Below are 16293 nucleotides of genomic sequence, written 5' to 3' on the forward strand. Positions count from 1 at the left end.
TAAAAGGTGCACATTTTGATTCTGGTTTATTTCTGATCCATAATAAGACCCTGATCCTTGTGAAAATGTATAGGTGGTGCGCTATGGGAAGCTGAGAGTCACATTTAATAATTGCCAGAAGGTAGTAATTATATAAATTGTGACAAAGTGTTTCATCTATATTTAATTTGGATTAATACTTTCTTGAATCTTCTTTAATTTTTCCAACTTAATTGTTATATCTTGTCAATAATGTGGATGTGTTTTCTAGATATTGTCCTGGGAATTCTGTACTAAAGTACATGATGAAGTTGTTCCCCGAAAAAATCTCCTTCAGCAGGTATTTTTTGCATTGCCATTTCATGATTCCTTTTTCTGACGAAATCTTCTGGTATTTAAGTAATGCCACAAAATATTATGGCAATTCTTTACAGTTCAATTTATAAACAAGAATGCACTCATATGATGATAAGTTCTCTGTAATGCGAACATATTTTTGCAATTTCTTTAAAAGTTGTGGTATATACAAGTGAGGGTAGAAGAAAACAAATTGGGTACGCTTTCAGTGAAAATTAATAAACTTTACATGCTATAATGGAAGAAGAGGGGGAGATTGATCACTTGAAGCTTTAAAAAACTTTTAAGCATTAAGATCTGTGCACCAACCTAGCAATTAAACTGTATTTGCAATGGACATATATTTTTGTTTCAAGTGTAAACTGATTATTATAATGCTAAACATTAAGCAGCTTCTAATCATCATAACATGCTATCTTTTTTCTTTACTTACATTCAATATACTTTCTTATGTATGCATATACATATCAGTTGTTGCTTTTGTTTCTATTCTTCAGGCACAACAATTAACAAAGCTAGTATTGGAGACTGAACATGAGGGTTTTGACAGTGATCCAGAAAATTTGAAAGCCCAGTGCAATGCGTAAGTAGAAAAGGATTGCTATGTTCTTTTCCTTACTAAAAGAAACTGTTTATTAACTTTATGGTCTTTGACTAAAGTAAATGGATAAATTAAGCTTGATATCTTCTTTTTGTTCTATTTAAATTGCATTGGCTGACCACCATGGGCCTTTGCACACTGCACGATTATATGCAACATAACGCTATTAGAACAGAGTATAAATTTATTCCACTTATGTATTTTTGAGTCTCTTCCAAGTAAATAGATGAAGGATGGATTTTGTGGGTGGCTAGAGGACAACTACTGAACTAATATGTAAAATTAAAGGCTGATTCTGAAAAATACAAAGAAATCAGAAATACGAGAAAATAATATAAAAAGTTTGCAATTCTAAAGACCAATTGAATAAAAACTCATTGATTCCATGATGTTGTTATAGATCATTAAGCATAGATGTCAAAAGAAGAAATATTAGGTATATTGAGCAACAAGGTCAGAATTCACTTATCCAATTGATATTTCTGAAACTATTTGCCTTTGTCTTCTCCTATTTTTTTTTTTTTTTTGATGATTGCAAATTTGGTTCACAGGGTGGTTGTAGGTCTTTTTAAGATATTTATTTGTTTTGAAATATTTTTCAATTGTTTTAAAGTTTTTGTTTTGGCTGTTTTAAAGTGCGTTTGAAACTTTGAGATGAAACTCAAACAGGGAGATTGTCCAGAATGTCGCAGGGGCCTTTAGGGATGCACTTCCTTGGAACACTGGTTTTGCCTCCCAACTCCTACCTTCTCTATAGGATTGCTTTTTAAAAATATTGTTAAATATTATTATATTGTTCAAGTTTGACCTCTTGACCAAGCACATAATTAATTCAAGCTATTCGACCCCATTTAAGCTAAAGTGTGTGTATATGTATATATTTTACAAACTACATCATGATATTTATTATTCTATTACTTAAAAGATTTGGTAGTTACAAGTATAGTTCAGTCTCAGACTTGTAGAGTTCTAGGCAAGCCCAACAATTTCAACCTGGTAGAAACTGGGGTAAAAATAGACAAAAACTTGGGAAAAACTCGGCAACTTAGAATGTACTAAAAATTAAACTCTCTTAAAGAAACCATTGTTTTTGGTAAAATGCAATTACAAAATTTATTAATTTGAAAATTGGCATCTCGAAAGAGAAATGCATAGTTTTATAGCAAAAAATTTAAAATATGTGACAAATGCATTTGTGTTTTACCTGTGTAGACATTTTTATTACTCAAGTTTTTTTTACATATATACAAACACAAGAAACAAATACAAGTTAAACTTGTGAAAACTTGCATAGCAAAAATATTCGAGAGTGCTCACATAGTTTGCAAACTTTGCTTACAAGTTTAGAACGAGTTGTATAATGTCCTTGTTCCTCTGCAGCAATGGGAAGATTAATTTGGAATGAGTTTGTTGCTTATTCCTTTTACTTTACAAACTTATCCAGAAGTATTGCTTCCTAGTTGTGTTTTTCCTTTTTCAACTTTTTGGCCTAACTAGCAGTTGAGTTTCAGGTATTAAATTTCAAATTTAATATTTTATCTTGCAAGATAACATTCTGATTGCTTTGATGCTTTATGTTAACTGCCAAAACTATTCAGTTGTCCTGCTTAATTCGTTTTAGTGAGTGGAGCACATTTGCATGATTCATTAAGTTCCAATTGTTTTTTTAAAATAATATTTTAGCTTGTAAATGATTGTGTTCATTATTTTGACAGGTTCACTCTTTGTGCTAAACAATTGAAAGCGAAGTTGGAGGCCCCTAATGTGAATGATCTTGGTTTCTCAAAACGTTATGTCAGATGCTTGCAGGTTCGTTAAATATGCCTCCATTGAGTTTCATGGGTCTCTGAGACATGTAATGCAAATAGTTGGACGTCCATGTAAAACATACAATATAGTTTTTTAATATTGGCAATATTTTGCGAATCCTACTTTCCTTATAAAGTTGATTTGTTGCACTTTCAAATCTGTAACCATGACAATCCTTTATTTACTCAAAATATATGAAGCCAAGTCGTGTAGAAATTTTTTGGGCTTGACTTGGATTCAAAGTACCCCTTCGCTACATTATTACAATTAAGTTCCATTGTTTGTGTATTGTATGAATAATGAAGTCATTGGGGAAAATTGTCCTATTTCTCATCATCACTTTTCTTTGATGGGTAAATGATGGTAGAAGGGCACACAAGCTTCACTTCCGAGCATGAAATAAATGCACCTAATTATCTATTAGATTTACACTTTGAAACTTGTTCATACATCTTCAGATTTACACTTTGAAACTTGTTCATACATCTTCAGATTTACACTTTGTCCGGTCCATTGGACTTCGCTATTTCTTGAATCTAGACATTCATTGCATGAATGAATGGAAAACCACTTATTAATTACTTAAGCACATGAAAAATTGTTATTAATTGCTTAAGCACATGAAAAATTTCTACAAACAGGTATAGACATGAAAGACATAAAGAAACAAATTCATCACAATATGATAAAAGAAAAGAAGTCTTCATTAATGTTCTCTGTAATGTACACGCCGTACAAATATTTTGGAGGCTTCACTTATTACAACTGTAGTTCGATCGAAATTGGGGCCCACCCAAAACACAGCTTCACTTGCTATGTGGATGTGGATGCGGATGCAAAAGCCATTCGATTCAAACTCTCTCCAGTAAACATGTCAAGATAATCACTTGATGTAATCTGTTATCTAGGATGGAGATTCCATTACAGTTCCAAATTACAGATTAAATAAAAAGAATTGAAGAATTGCAGCATATGGCTAAACACTTGAACAAGAAGGAACAAGAATCAGCAACACGCGAATGGAAAATCCAAATTACGGAAGAGAATTCCTGCAAGAGGAAAAATGACCTTATCATCGACTATCTCCATTCCAATTACAATATTGGGGCTCTTGTGCATATAATAAGTAAAGAAGGTACTGTATTCTTCCCCAATGATAAATCACAAGGTCTCACATTTTCTTCTTTGTTCTGTCATAGTTTTACTTGGTCATAATTGTTCAATAAAGGATAGTAAATATAACAACAAATCAATTGGATGCTTCTCTTAGATGCTAATTTGTATAGGCAATGTCTGTTTATGCGTCTAGAATTCTGTACAGAAGATGAAATGATGCCAGAAAGTTGAAAAGTGCAGAGTTAAGAATACCACACATTCTTTTTTGAATGCTCAACAAAACCATTACTTGCAACAGAGCCCCATAGGAGATTTCATGGATTTGAAAAGACATTCTCAGAGAGGTTTAGAAATGTCAGCTCAAGTCCCCTATTGCCTGAAGATGTCCTTGTATGCGTCTCTGAGCTAGGAGATTGATGGCAGGGGTTGGAGTACAACCCAGGAGATTGATACCAGGGGTTAGAGTGCAAGTCTTAGTTAACTGCAATAGATATATAAAAAATAGATCTTAGAAGAGAAAAATGTAAAAATTAAGAGAAACGAACTGGGTTTAAGTTCTGGTAAGCCTCGTGAACATTTTATTTATCAAGTTATCTTAGAACATTCAAATGTAATAATTTTCCCAAATTTTGGGGGCATGTACCTGGATATCTTGATCCAGGCCATCCTTGTGCATATACACCTGCACCCTGTTCAACGCTGCATCTGCAGATGCATATAACCATAGTTGGCATATAACTATCACATCTTATATATAGTAATATTAGTAGATGATGATTGACATAAAAAATTATATCAAGTACATAACAGTTGTTTAATATTCCCTTTATTAAAAGGGACTGATAGTGAGTTAGGCTAATTTGGATGGTTACTATGTAATGCTAATGTCAATGCAATATTTGTCCTGAAGTGACATGAATGTTGGAGAAGAAACACAACATGGTAGGAGGAATTCAAGACCATTGTCAGAATGTGATTCTTCTAAAGGCATTTCCATAGGGATGACATCCTTTGCAGTTGAAAGGGTACTGGTAATGCCTCATTACTTGCTAAAGCTTCAAGCTTTCAATCACCATCATCATAGCTGCTGTGTTGTCAAAAGTTCTTGAGGATATGGTAGTTATCTATTATCGAGGAATGAAATAAAATAATGGACAAACCCATACACTTTATTTGTGATCAATGTTTAGTGAAGAAGCTTAAAATCATTACAAGAATGCTTAAATTACTTAGTTGTCGGTTCGGGTTCAGGGACAGATGACAGATTCGGGTTCAAGAATCCAGTTCGTGGATTCGGGATTTTTTCCCCATTATGATTCGTGAGTGTGTGTGTGTGTGTGTGTGTGTGTGTATACACATATACATAGATGCATTATACATTCAAAAAAGAAGAGAAATATAATTAATTCTAAAACTAGATCATTTCATACCATGAATCTGTGACACTTGACCATACATCAATGTCAAATGTCAAAGATAAACATTATGAATTGTCAAGAAAATCATCATATTGAATTCACAAAACTTAGACATAGTTATAGTTCAATAATTTTGAAACATGATTCAATAATCATGAAAGACTAAAGTGTTTTCAAATGGATTATCTAAAAAATGTGGATCATTAGGGTCTTCAGTGGCTGCAAGTATTTCATCATCCTCTTCATTGGAATCATAAGCAGTTCCACCAGCAGTAGAGGGTGCCGCATCAAGTAGTGTGGCTCTAGCAAGATCATCAATCGTCATATCCAAGTCAGCAGTCTCGGGTGCCACATCCCAAAACTTTCTGCACCCTTCTTGTCTTTTGGATCCTTACGTGATAGAAGACGCAAGTTCTTGTGCACAAACACCAAGGCTTTTTTTTGGAGCCCAATCAGTTACACTTCACCAAGTGGATAAAGGAGTATGTACTCCAATTCGTCTCAGCGACAGAACAGCTAGCAACCTAGATAGAAAATAAACAAAATGAAGTGTTAAAATAATACATTGCAAGTGGCCAAAACAAATGAACAATACTTGGATATTAAAATTGAAAAAGTTACTTGTGATAGGATCTTTATTGCAAGAGGCTGCAGGTACATATATTCTTGCCCATGGAGGTACAATCCATGTAATACCATCCATTCTGTAATGAATATAATTAAAAAAAAAAAAAAAAAAAAAAAAAAAATATATATATATATATATATATCATTACTATATTAATTTCTCTCATATAATAAACTTATAAGTCATATGTGATTATATCTTATATATAACTATATATAACCATAGTTTTACCAAACTGAAGCTACCAAACATCAACACTCCCTCTTAGCTAGGGAGGATAAATGCAAGACAAATATTACACCATTGGCAATCTATAGGAATATGACACATTAAGGAAATCTTTGATCAGAAGATTTCCACTATTTTGATATCATATTTGATATCATGAGTATTGACCTTTAGAATATGAACATATTATATTCACCAAATACTTTGAGTAATGGCCTCTAGAATGAGATGCAAGATATTCACCAAGTACTGTGAGCAATGGCCTCTAGAACATCAAGTTGTACGATATTCACCATATACTTTGTGTAATGGCCTCTAGAACATCAATTTGCATAACATTCACCATGTACTCAAAAAAAAAGTTTATAAGGTATGTGCACACACATTCTCATAATGCTTACCATATAAACATCTACCATGCAATGTATAATCTATCATGATTTGCATAGACATCGTAAGATATCCATCATAATAGAAAATTAAGTTATTGTAAGATCGTCATCTTTTAATAACTTATGCAAATACAAGTGACATCATATTTGGAAGTCGTCACTTCCTCATGATGTACATGGGTGGTAGGCCCACTAAATCATGTAGTCCCATTCACGATACCAAAAGTTTACATGAAGTCAATACTCCGTCTGATTCAATATGGTCAAGATTATCAAAGGTTGACTAAACCATATCCTTTGTCTCCTCCCTCTCTTTCAAGGTTGCTATAATGAAATGTTAGGGTCCCTCTGAATCTCAATCTCCATCTCCATGTAATAACATTCTCAGAGGAAAAGTTTAAGGCACAAAATTCTTGTAGTGCATGTAGATATACAAATAAGAATAGAAGTCAAAATATAACTATACTTCATCTTTATCTTTTATATTCTTATCTAGCCATTTTTATGTAGATTCTATTGACCTCTCGAATTGGCACTACTAGCCACTTATATGAGGGTTACTCATCTCTTGCACTAGCACAATAGGTTCTACTTATTACTCATATAGCCATTTATACAAAGATACCCTCAATTCCTTATAGAGTTGAGTATCATCTTTATACTGACACTCTAGGAACTCAAGTAAGAAACATATTGAATATAAATTTCTAAGTACCATTCGTGAATTATTATAATTGACCACATTATATCATAGAAGGAGCTAAATATATTTATTCATTTACTTTAAATAATGTATGGAGGTTAGTGCCAAAAATATTTAATCACTCTTAGTATACCTTCACTTAAGGTAAACATATGATGCACTTTTAGCACGTCAACACAACCATTGGAATTTTCCCATCGACGTGGTCTATCCATCTTCTAGCTAGGAAATCCCAATACCTTTATTTGGGCACTAACAAGGGAATGACTTTGTACAATGCTATTTCTTGTCCCTCATCCCAATCACATGTTTGGTTGTTCAATATCGACACTAATGTCTTCACGAAGATTGGGAAGGTAGACCAATGTATTTATAATCTAATATATCCTTCAAAGTATATTCTAGGAAATCCCAATACCTTTATTTGGGGACTAACAAGGGAATGACTTTGTATGATGCTATTTCTTGTCCCTTATCCCAATCACATGTTTGGTTGTTCAATATCGACACTAATGTCTTCGCGAAGATTGGGAAGATAGACCAATGTATTTATAATCTAATATATCCTTCAAAGTATATTCGAGGCCAAAACAATATTTCCCCCTTGCAATGTCTGTTGACTTGATCATGTGGCAGTCCCTTTAACTTCGTTGTTGATTGTCTTGGCGCAGGATAAATCAATGTTTAAAAAAAAATGACCTTCGTTTTCTAGCTACACTGAATTATATTTGTCTAGTTCACGACATCTATAATGTCTAGATGTCTTGTCCATATATCCTTTGTAATCTCTGGTTGTGCTCTATATTTCTGCACTGTAGAGGATTTCCTGCATGTTGATCATTTCAGGCAATCAGCAATTCTGTCTTCCAAGGAATATCTGTTCTTTCTTATTCCCTGTTTGCATTGTTTTCTTTTTTCCTCCGTGATGGGTTATCTGCAGTTTCAACCTTTTGATCTGTATGAACACGTATGCTATAGATATGGATCCGAGAATAATAATCAAAGTGCTCTTTGAACATGGCTAAAATTGCCGACTGTGTAATCTGAATGATGGTTTGATGCCCTCTTCTCAAGTTAGATGATTATTCGATATCTAAAACGGTGAATCTATCTCCACGCCAATTTTTGTGGTTTTAATGCTCGACAATTACTCAGCTTGGTATGCATTTCTTGTTTTAACCTATGATCGCCATGTCAACAGTCGACATTGAATTCCACACACTTTCTTACAATATTTGACTGTCCTCTTTTCTGGGATTGTTCCAAGGATGTTACCCAAACTGGCCAATAAGGAATGTGCTTCCGAATCTCTCACCAAGATGTTTGTTACCAGACTTCTCCAACTATAATTTTAGTCTTTGGACTGCTGTCTAATTGGGCACAGTAGATAAATCATTGTCCTCAAATGTAGTCGATCAATTTTATATTTTATCTACTTTGGGCAATCACAAGATAATCACTCAGTTTCCTTAGACGTGAATAACAATTACATGCCACTGCTGCATGATATATCGTGAGAATTGGAAAAATTCTGGTAACACTTCATCAAAGAAGAAATTTGAAACCATGGCTATGATACCATGTTGATTTGCCGAGGATTGCTGCAACTGTACTAAGCACTGCCATAATATTTGGTATGTGTTTTTCAAATGGCAGCGACCTCTTATTTATAATGAGAAAAGGATAAGAAGAGACATGTCCCTTCCATGTCCCTTCATGAGACATATTTGTTAGTTAATTTGATTATATATATATATATATATATTTTTTTTCATTATTATATTAATTTTTCTCATTAATCAACTTATATCTCATATGTAATTATATCTAATATATAATTATATATAACCATAGTTTTATCTGACTGAAGCTACCAAACATCAACATTTTGGGCCCTTGTATTGGATTATTTCCAAATACCCCATTGGTTGGTAATTACCATTTGTGACAATCTTTCCCTCACCCTCACAAGTTGTCTAAAGATGATCATGTGTGATGCAAAGTGGGTTTCAACCACCTAAAAACATGTTAATAGAAAGTTAGGAACACATTCATAAATTGATATTTCATAAAGTAAACTAGTCAAATCAAATTTTAAAATTTACCTTCAATAACTTCAATTCAACTTATGAAAATTGCTTGTGACATATGGTGGTTTGTCACAAACATTTGAATCTCCTCACTCTCTTCATATGTTTGCTTCACCCATTCTATTTGGGTGCCAATTGCTTGTACCACCAAATTGAGAGAATGGACAGTACACGATGTCCAAAAAATGTGATCATATCTAGTCTCTACCAATGCACAACCCTACAAACTTTTGCATTGTCCATAACAACTTGGACATCATTATCATTACCCACTGTGACTATGGAATCAATGAGAATGCGAGAAATAAAATCAGTATCTTTCACTTCTCCCTCACAATCAACTACCTTCAAAAACATTGCCCCTTTGGTAGACACAACAATCAAAGGGCAGTTTTTACAATCTTTCCATCCATCTGAGATAATAGACACACCTGTTTGAACCTAATAAATCTCTTATGGGTTTGAGTTGAGTCTACAATTTTTCCTCATAGTACAATATTTATTCCCTCCACCATCTCCCTTCAATAAGGTGATCTAATTAAGTTAAATGGAACACTATTTGCAAAGAGGCAACGTTTTTGAAAAGCCTTATCTAATGTGCCTCTCTTGTGGGTGTGGATTTGTGCTTCCTGTACATCTTCATCATCCTCCGTATGTATAGGCAAGTAAGGATGTGTAGAGGCTTGGCGAGTGTGTGGTGTTAGTGTTTTGTTCCCACTAAAAGAACATTTTCCCTTTTGAAACTATCTTATCAGCATTTTCTTGTTCTTTTAAAAATGCTGCTATTTGCCCAGCTGTCAACCCTTTCTTATCAGGCCCTACACACATTAATACCTTTACCCCCAGGGCTCAAGAAATGAAGTTTAACTCTAGAGTAGTGTTTTGTTCCCACTAAAAGAACATTTTCCCTTTTGAAACTATCTTATCAGCATTTTCTTGTTCTTTTAAAAATGATGCTATTTGCCCAGCTGTCAACCCTTTCTTATCAGGCCCTACACACATTAATACCTTTAACCCCAGGGCTCAAGAAATGAAGTTTAACTCTAGAGTAGGAGCTTCTATATTGTATAGGGCAAAAATTACATTTCCAAATGAAACGTCCACCTCCACTACAATGTGCAATTCTTGTAGTGTCTCCATTTAGGAGACCCTTTATCAATTTTAACTTGTTGAGAACCCTTCCCACCCGTTGAGCTTTGGCTACTCATTCTTGCACTTGCAATCTATAACAATTTTTTTTTTTTCTTTTTCAAAACTTGTAGAGAACATGGAATAAATTTGAAAATTTAGAAAAACTTGAAACAATGAAGAAAAAACTAAAGCAAATGGTTCAAATACATACCTTCAACACTCAAATCAACCTTCAAGCAAGAATTTAGCACTCCACAATCAATCTCCTCAGTATTCAATCTTTTCCTTTCAAACTTGTAAGAATGAGAGAGCTAATTGTGACATCAAACGAGCCTAAAATGAATTATATATCAAGTAAATAGGGGCGTTTTAGGGTTAGGTTGCCAAAAACCCCTAAGAAAACCATTTTCTAAATGTTTTTATGGGCATAAGAGTTTTCCCTGCGGGTCCGTGCGGATTTGTGGACCACAAATCTGCTCGGATCCATAGGTCAAACGCGGACTGATTCGTGGATCTGAAATGGATATGAACCCAAGTCCAGTTTGAGGCCAGGAGCTGCGAATCCGGTAACTAGGTTAAATTACGAAGTATCAAATTCTTGTCCGGTGATTGGGCTCTCTTTCCAATTGACAAATGTCTTTCTTTAAAATCAATTTGCCTTCACCATTACAGAAAAGGAAACAAAATCTGTTGCCAACATAAGATCATCCAAAATCAGCACTTATTTTATAGGCACAGCCAAATAATTTGCATAATTATTAATATTATCCACTCTCCATTGAGTATGAAATAATTTTTCTTAAATCTTTGTTGTAGTGGGCTAGTATGTTGTGTGAGATTTTCATTTAGCTGTTTTGATTTGTCTGTTGCTGAAAGATTTGTTTGCCCCTTTGGAGTTTCACTTGAAGGATTTTGTTATCATTTTGTGGGACTTCGCATCATGATAGAGGATGAGTATTTGCTCACTCATAAGTGACAGAATCTCATTGTCCTGGTTTATAGTAGGACTTAGTTTCTTATTTGGGAGCTGAGAATGGCGCTCATGGTTCTATTAAATGTAATGCTATGGTTGGGCAATTGGGATTGTTGGTCTCAATGACTGTCATAATGCTTTTTGAATTTTTAACTTGCAGTCTGATATTTCTTCTTCATTGTTGAATATGAATTTTATTTCTCTCTTTATTTCTTCTCTTTGTTGGTGGTTTTTAGGAGCTGATAATTTGCTTAATTTTTAGAAAAAATCATGATAGTTATTTCCCGTTTCCACTCTTTTGGATTATTAGGACAAATTACATTTTCTATCTACTATAGTGGCTGCAGGACACGTCTTGTTAAATGCTTTATTAGGACTAAGTTTCACATCATTCTTTATAGAAAAGATTTTTTATTCACATTATACTCTAGTTTTTAGTGTCATAATTGCATTATATTAAATATTAGTTGTTGCTGATGGTGACAGATAGCAGAAGTGGTGAATAGTATGAAAGACTTGATCTCTTTTGAGAACAAGACTCACTATGGGCCAATTGGTAAGCAATAAGAGAAACCATAGGTTCAAGAAGCTATTGTCACTTTATAGATTTATTTTTGACCTGATGAATATAGCTAACGGTAATAGTAATTTAGCAACCTATCAACTATACTGCATGTTTGATTCCCATACCACATATTTTGTACCTTGATACTTATTTTGATTTGAAATGAACTTATGCAGAAAGCTTGAACAAATTTCCAACAAGGAGGAAGCTGCAATCAGAAGGTTTTCTTCAACAGCAAGTAATGAATCAGTTAACTCAAGGTCAAGGCAATCCAAATTCTCCATATGCATTGTCACCAAGATTGTCTTTGCCAGCAGGGCAAGGGATCTCTTTAAACCAAGCATCATCGTCTATTCTCCAAGGGAATGACCCTTCATTGTCAAAGCCACCTTCAGTCATGAATCAAATGCATGCACAAATAAGAAATCAGTTTGAGGCACGAAATACAAGCCTGCTACAAACACACGCAGCTAATCAAATGCAACCTCCATCTGGTTCACATGTAGATACTGGTAGTCAGGGGCAGCCGCACACAAACAACCAAGTTCTGTCTCAATACACGGCACAGGCACACCCGTCTTTGCAAGCACAGCATTTGAGTCATTTACAGTCATCAGGCCCTGGTCAAATTCAATCCCAAATATTAGGTTGCCAATCTCCAAATCTAAACCACATGAGCCAGCAAATGTATGATCAAGGAATTACAAAACAGATTAATTTTCAGCCTCCAAATCAAGTAATATCTCAATCGAGATCCTTGAACTGCACAGGGCAACAAAGTTTGCCAGGCACTCCTCAAAGTGAGATGAGGTCAAATGCATAAAGGAATATAGCTAATTCCCACTTGTTTGTGGGTCCCTGTATATTATACTTAACTGTGAGGACTTAATTTATTGTTTAAGGGTGCAAGCATTAACAATTAGTTGGTAGCTTTTGCTGTAAGTGCTTCATGATTTGACCTGTTTTTCTCAATCCTATAATTCTAATATATGGGACCAGCGGTTTGTTTTGGACTATGACATGATCTAGTCCACAAAGGTGATGCTATGAAGAAAAGGTTCCAATGATTTGTTCTATAACTATAAAATAAGTGATGCTACGTATATTTGTGTTATTTGGGAAAGAAATGGATTTCATCCTTCTCAGGGTAAAAGGGTTGATATTTAAAAATTTCTTCTGTAACATACATTGCTCTGGAATGTCTTTTACTAATAAATTAAGTGTACTCCTTTTTATATTCAATTACAAAATTTCCTCACCAAAACACCTGATTTCCTCTAAATGGATTTAGTATGCTATGGCACCAAATATATTGTTAACAGTCTGTCTCCAAGCTTCCTATGTAATTGGAGTAGCATGTGTATCACTTTGGGGCTTTGACATTCATGCAATGCTATAAATATCACTCTCATCGGAATTCTGAACAGATGCAGCCTTTCAGCCTTTCAGTCTAACTGAAAATTAAAATCTAGAGTTTTCTCCAGTGATAAATAGTGAGGCTGCTGCTCAGAGATATGGCACAGTTTTATGGAAATCTTATCTACTTTCAATATGACAAAATCACATTGGATTTCTGTCTGTCTATGTTAGCATTAAGAGATGCCCAATTGATATTTTCGAAGCACTCAACTTGTAGCACGTACTGTTACGATCTTTATGACCTATGGTGAAAGCTGCTTTGGTTGGCATTTTTTTTTGTGAAGAGCAACATTGCCAGTGGAAAGAAATGCTACAGTACTATAGACTTTCTCCTTCCTTTTGAATGTTGTATACATTACTGAAATATGTAGTGGCATGCTACGGCAAGTGAATGCTTTTAGATTCCAATAAGTGCAAGGCTGCTTGTTAATTTCCAATGAAGCACCGTGGACCATGAACAACGATGATAGGGCATGTTAGGAAGGTAATTTTTTTAATGATTCTGAGCTCACATTTGCTTTGTGATGATCTGTAAAAGTCCTTAGGGCAACAAATTTGTGTAGCGTTGAGCCATATTGTATTAAGCTTCTCATGTCGACTCACGCGTTATAATTTGTCAGTGATGGGGAAGCCTAGGTTGCCCTTGTCCTAAGTCATACCCAAACACCTTTCATTGATTCCAATTATCGGCCCCTTGTGTTAGGTTCTGCTCTGTTAATCGGTAAATTATTTTCTTTAGGTTTAATGTTTTGGACCTAAGCCATCCTAACGCTTCATGTTACGACCCCTTAATCCTTAGTATATCGAGCGTCCCTAGATGCTATAATAAACTAACAATTGCAACCCTAATGAGGTGCTATGGTAATGGCAAACGGAAGATATACTTGAAAGGTGTATTCCAATTTTTTTTTTTGTAATAGATAAATGGCACTTGTTATAGGGGGTAGAGCTGTGAGTAGTCTACTATAATGCACATGCAGAGAAGTGGTGTGTGAGAGGTTCTTTGTATCATAATCAATGACATGTTCTGTTTCAGTGTATGCCAGTCCACATCGTACCGGATGCCTGCAAAAGAAGTTATCTAAAAAGTTTGTTAGTTATATAGGTAGTAGCAAGGATAGAAATCCAACCAATTTTACAAGTTTAAAGGGGACATTTGTTGAAGTATTGTGCACAGGATGAGCAGTGAATCATTAAGAGAGAGAGGGATGTTTACCTTTGTGTTGTTAGAGAGAGATGTGATAAATGAGCTTTATTCTTTGTTCCTCAATTGCATATGTATTGTTTTGCATTTTGGAGTATATTTTGAAAGCCAAAGTCAGCTGAATGCAAACATCATTTAAAAGCTTCACTCTAGACATTGTTGTGAATGTTAAATCTTGCTTTTACACCTTGCCAATATCAATGGTTGCTTTATGCATTGTGAGGCCTTGGGATCTGTATTATGGTTATAGTCCATGCCATTGTGAGGGGTATCTGCATTCCTTTCCAAAGTTGCAGGAACTATTGGTATACTTTTGGGCCTTTTTCATTCCATGTGGGGCCACTGTAATCTTTGAACCATGCAACAACATACATGGTATTTCAAGTGGTTTTGTACTAGGGCTGTAAACTTTTTCAACTAGTTCCCCAAGTGCTCCATTAATAAGTCCTACTTGTGTCCAGATGTTGGTTGTGAGCATGATAAACAGAACTCTACATAGAAGCCCATGTTTTTCAATCTGTTCATCAAGGCTTGCATTGTCAATTTCCCTTTTAATGCTTGTTGCAATATTTAATGCAATTGGTCTGTTCAACATTTTTAGCATTCTTCAGTTGTGGACTTTAACCAAGTCATTGGTGGCCAGTAGATGCATCGAGTTGTCAAATATATTCTTCTCACTTGATGTATTTACTTGTTCGCCAAATCTCTCCCAAGGTTGCTAGATATTTATTTTTTAGATGTTGGCACAAGTCAAATTCACAGTACTCCACATATCTTTGTTCATGTAATAATTCATGAGTGTCTAAAACCACAAATAATGCATGGTATGTGCAAAGTAGTTCTCCCACCAATTCAACATCACAATTTTCTGCATTTTGTGCATCTCTATTCATAGTTCGACAAATTGTTGTTTGGGTAGACTTCTATACTACTTTGGTAATTGTCCAACCAATCAATAGAGGATGTGATCTATGTTAGTTGGAGATGCGTTTTTGGAGCTAAGCCCCAAGTTTCAAAAAGGGGATGGTTTCTGGGATGACAGGGGATGTTTCCCAACTGTCCCTTTGCAGAGAGGAAAATAGGAAACACGTTCCCAAAACTTTGGAAACGATCAACTCCTTGATTGTCCTAGGGACTACATTGGCGTTTCCTAAGCATCTCGGGGACAAGAAAAAACTTTTCTATTCGAAAAATTATTAAACTCATAAAAACATTTAAATTTTGATTTTTTAGCCATCTACCGGCCCATACTTGAAGTCATGAACATTATAAAATAAAGTATAAAATGAAAGTTACATTCTTTGAAGTTATAATTTTCTTTTAATGTTCATTGTTTTCTTTTTCATTTCTCTACCCCTTCGGCAATAGAACAAAGCCCCTGGTTGCTCCCGTCCATCTCAGTCATTGTTGTCCTTCTTCTCTTTGAGGAAGGATCCCTAAACTCTAATCCTGTTTGGGGTGACTCTTGTTCTCTTCTTCATCTTCTATTTTAGGTTTGTGCCTACTCTTTTATTGGCACCATTTGGTGCTATCTTATTGGTTGCAAGCTTCGAGTCCCATAAACTCGTGTTGTGATCTCTTGTTGGACATTAACAGTATCTTATCTTATCTACGCACACATGAATGCTGGTTTTGAAAGCAACTTTGGGCGCATTGACCACAACCTATAATTGAATGCAG

At 34.8% G+C, this 16293-nt stretch overlaps 1 protein-coding gene across 1 annotated transcript in view; it reads left to right on the top strand.

Moving 5' to 3' along the window:
* The window catches only part of LOC149547616 (uncharacterized), a 54408-nt gene extending 41402 nt beyond the window's left edge, over positions 1 to 13006 (top strand). Inside the window, exons 7-12 of the mRNA XM_089791721.1 lie at positions 74 to 121; positions 251 to 319; positions 834 to 919; positions 2653 to 2746; positions 11912 to 11981; positions 12167 to 13006. Of these exons, the coding sequence (XP_089647847.1) occupies positions 74 to 121; positions 251 to 319; positions 834 to 919; positions 2653 to 2746; positions 11912 to 11981; positions 12167 to 12813 (1014 nt within the window). The 3' untranslated portion in view covers positions 12814 to 13006. The remainder of the gene's footprint in view (positions 1 to 73; positions 122 to 250; positions 320 to 833; positions 920 to 2652; positions 2747 to 11911; positions 11982 to 12166) is intronic.
* The last annotated feature ends 3287 nt before the right edge of the window (positions 13007 to 16293 follow it).

Source organism: Cupressus sempervirens, chromosome 7, assembly GCF_028749045.1.
Source record: "Cupressus sempervirens isolate cs-2001-9-10 chromosome 7, ASM2874904v1, whole genome shotgun sequence".
Taxonomy (NCBI): Eukaryota; Viridiplantae; Streptophyta; class Pinopsida; order Cupressales; family Cupressaceae; genus Cupressus; species Cupressus sempervirens.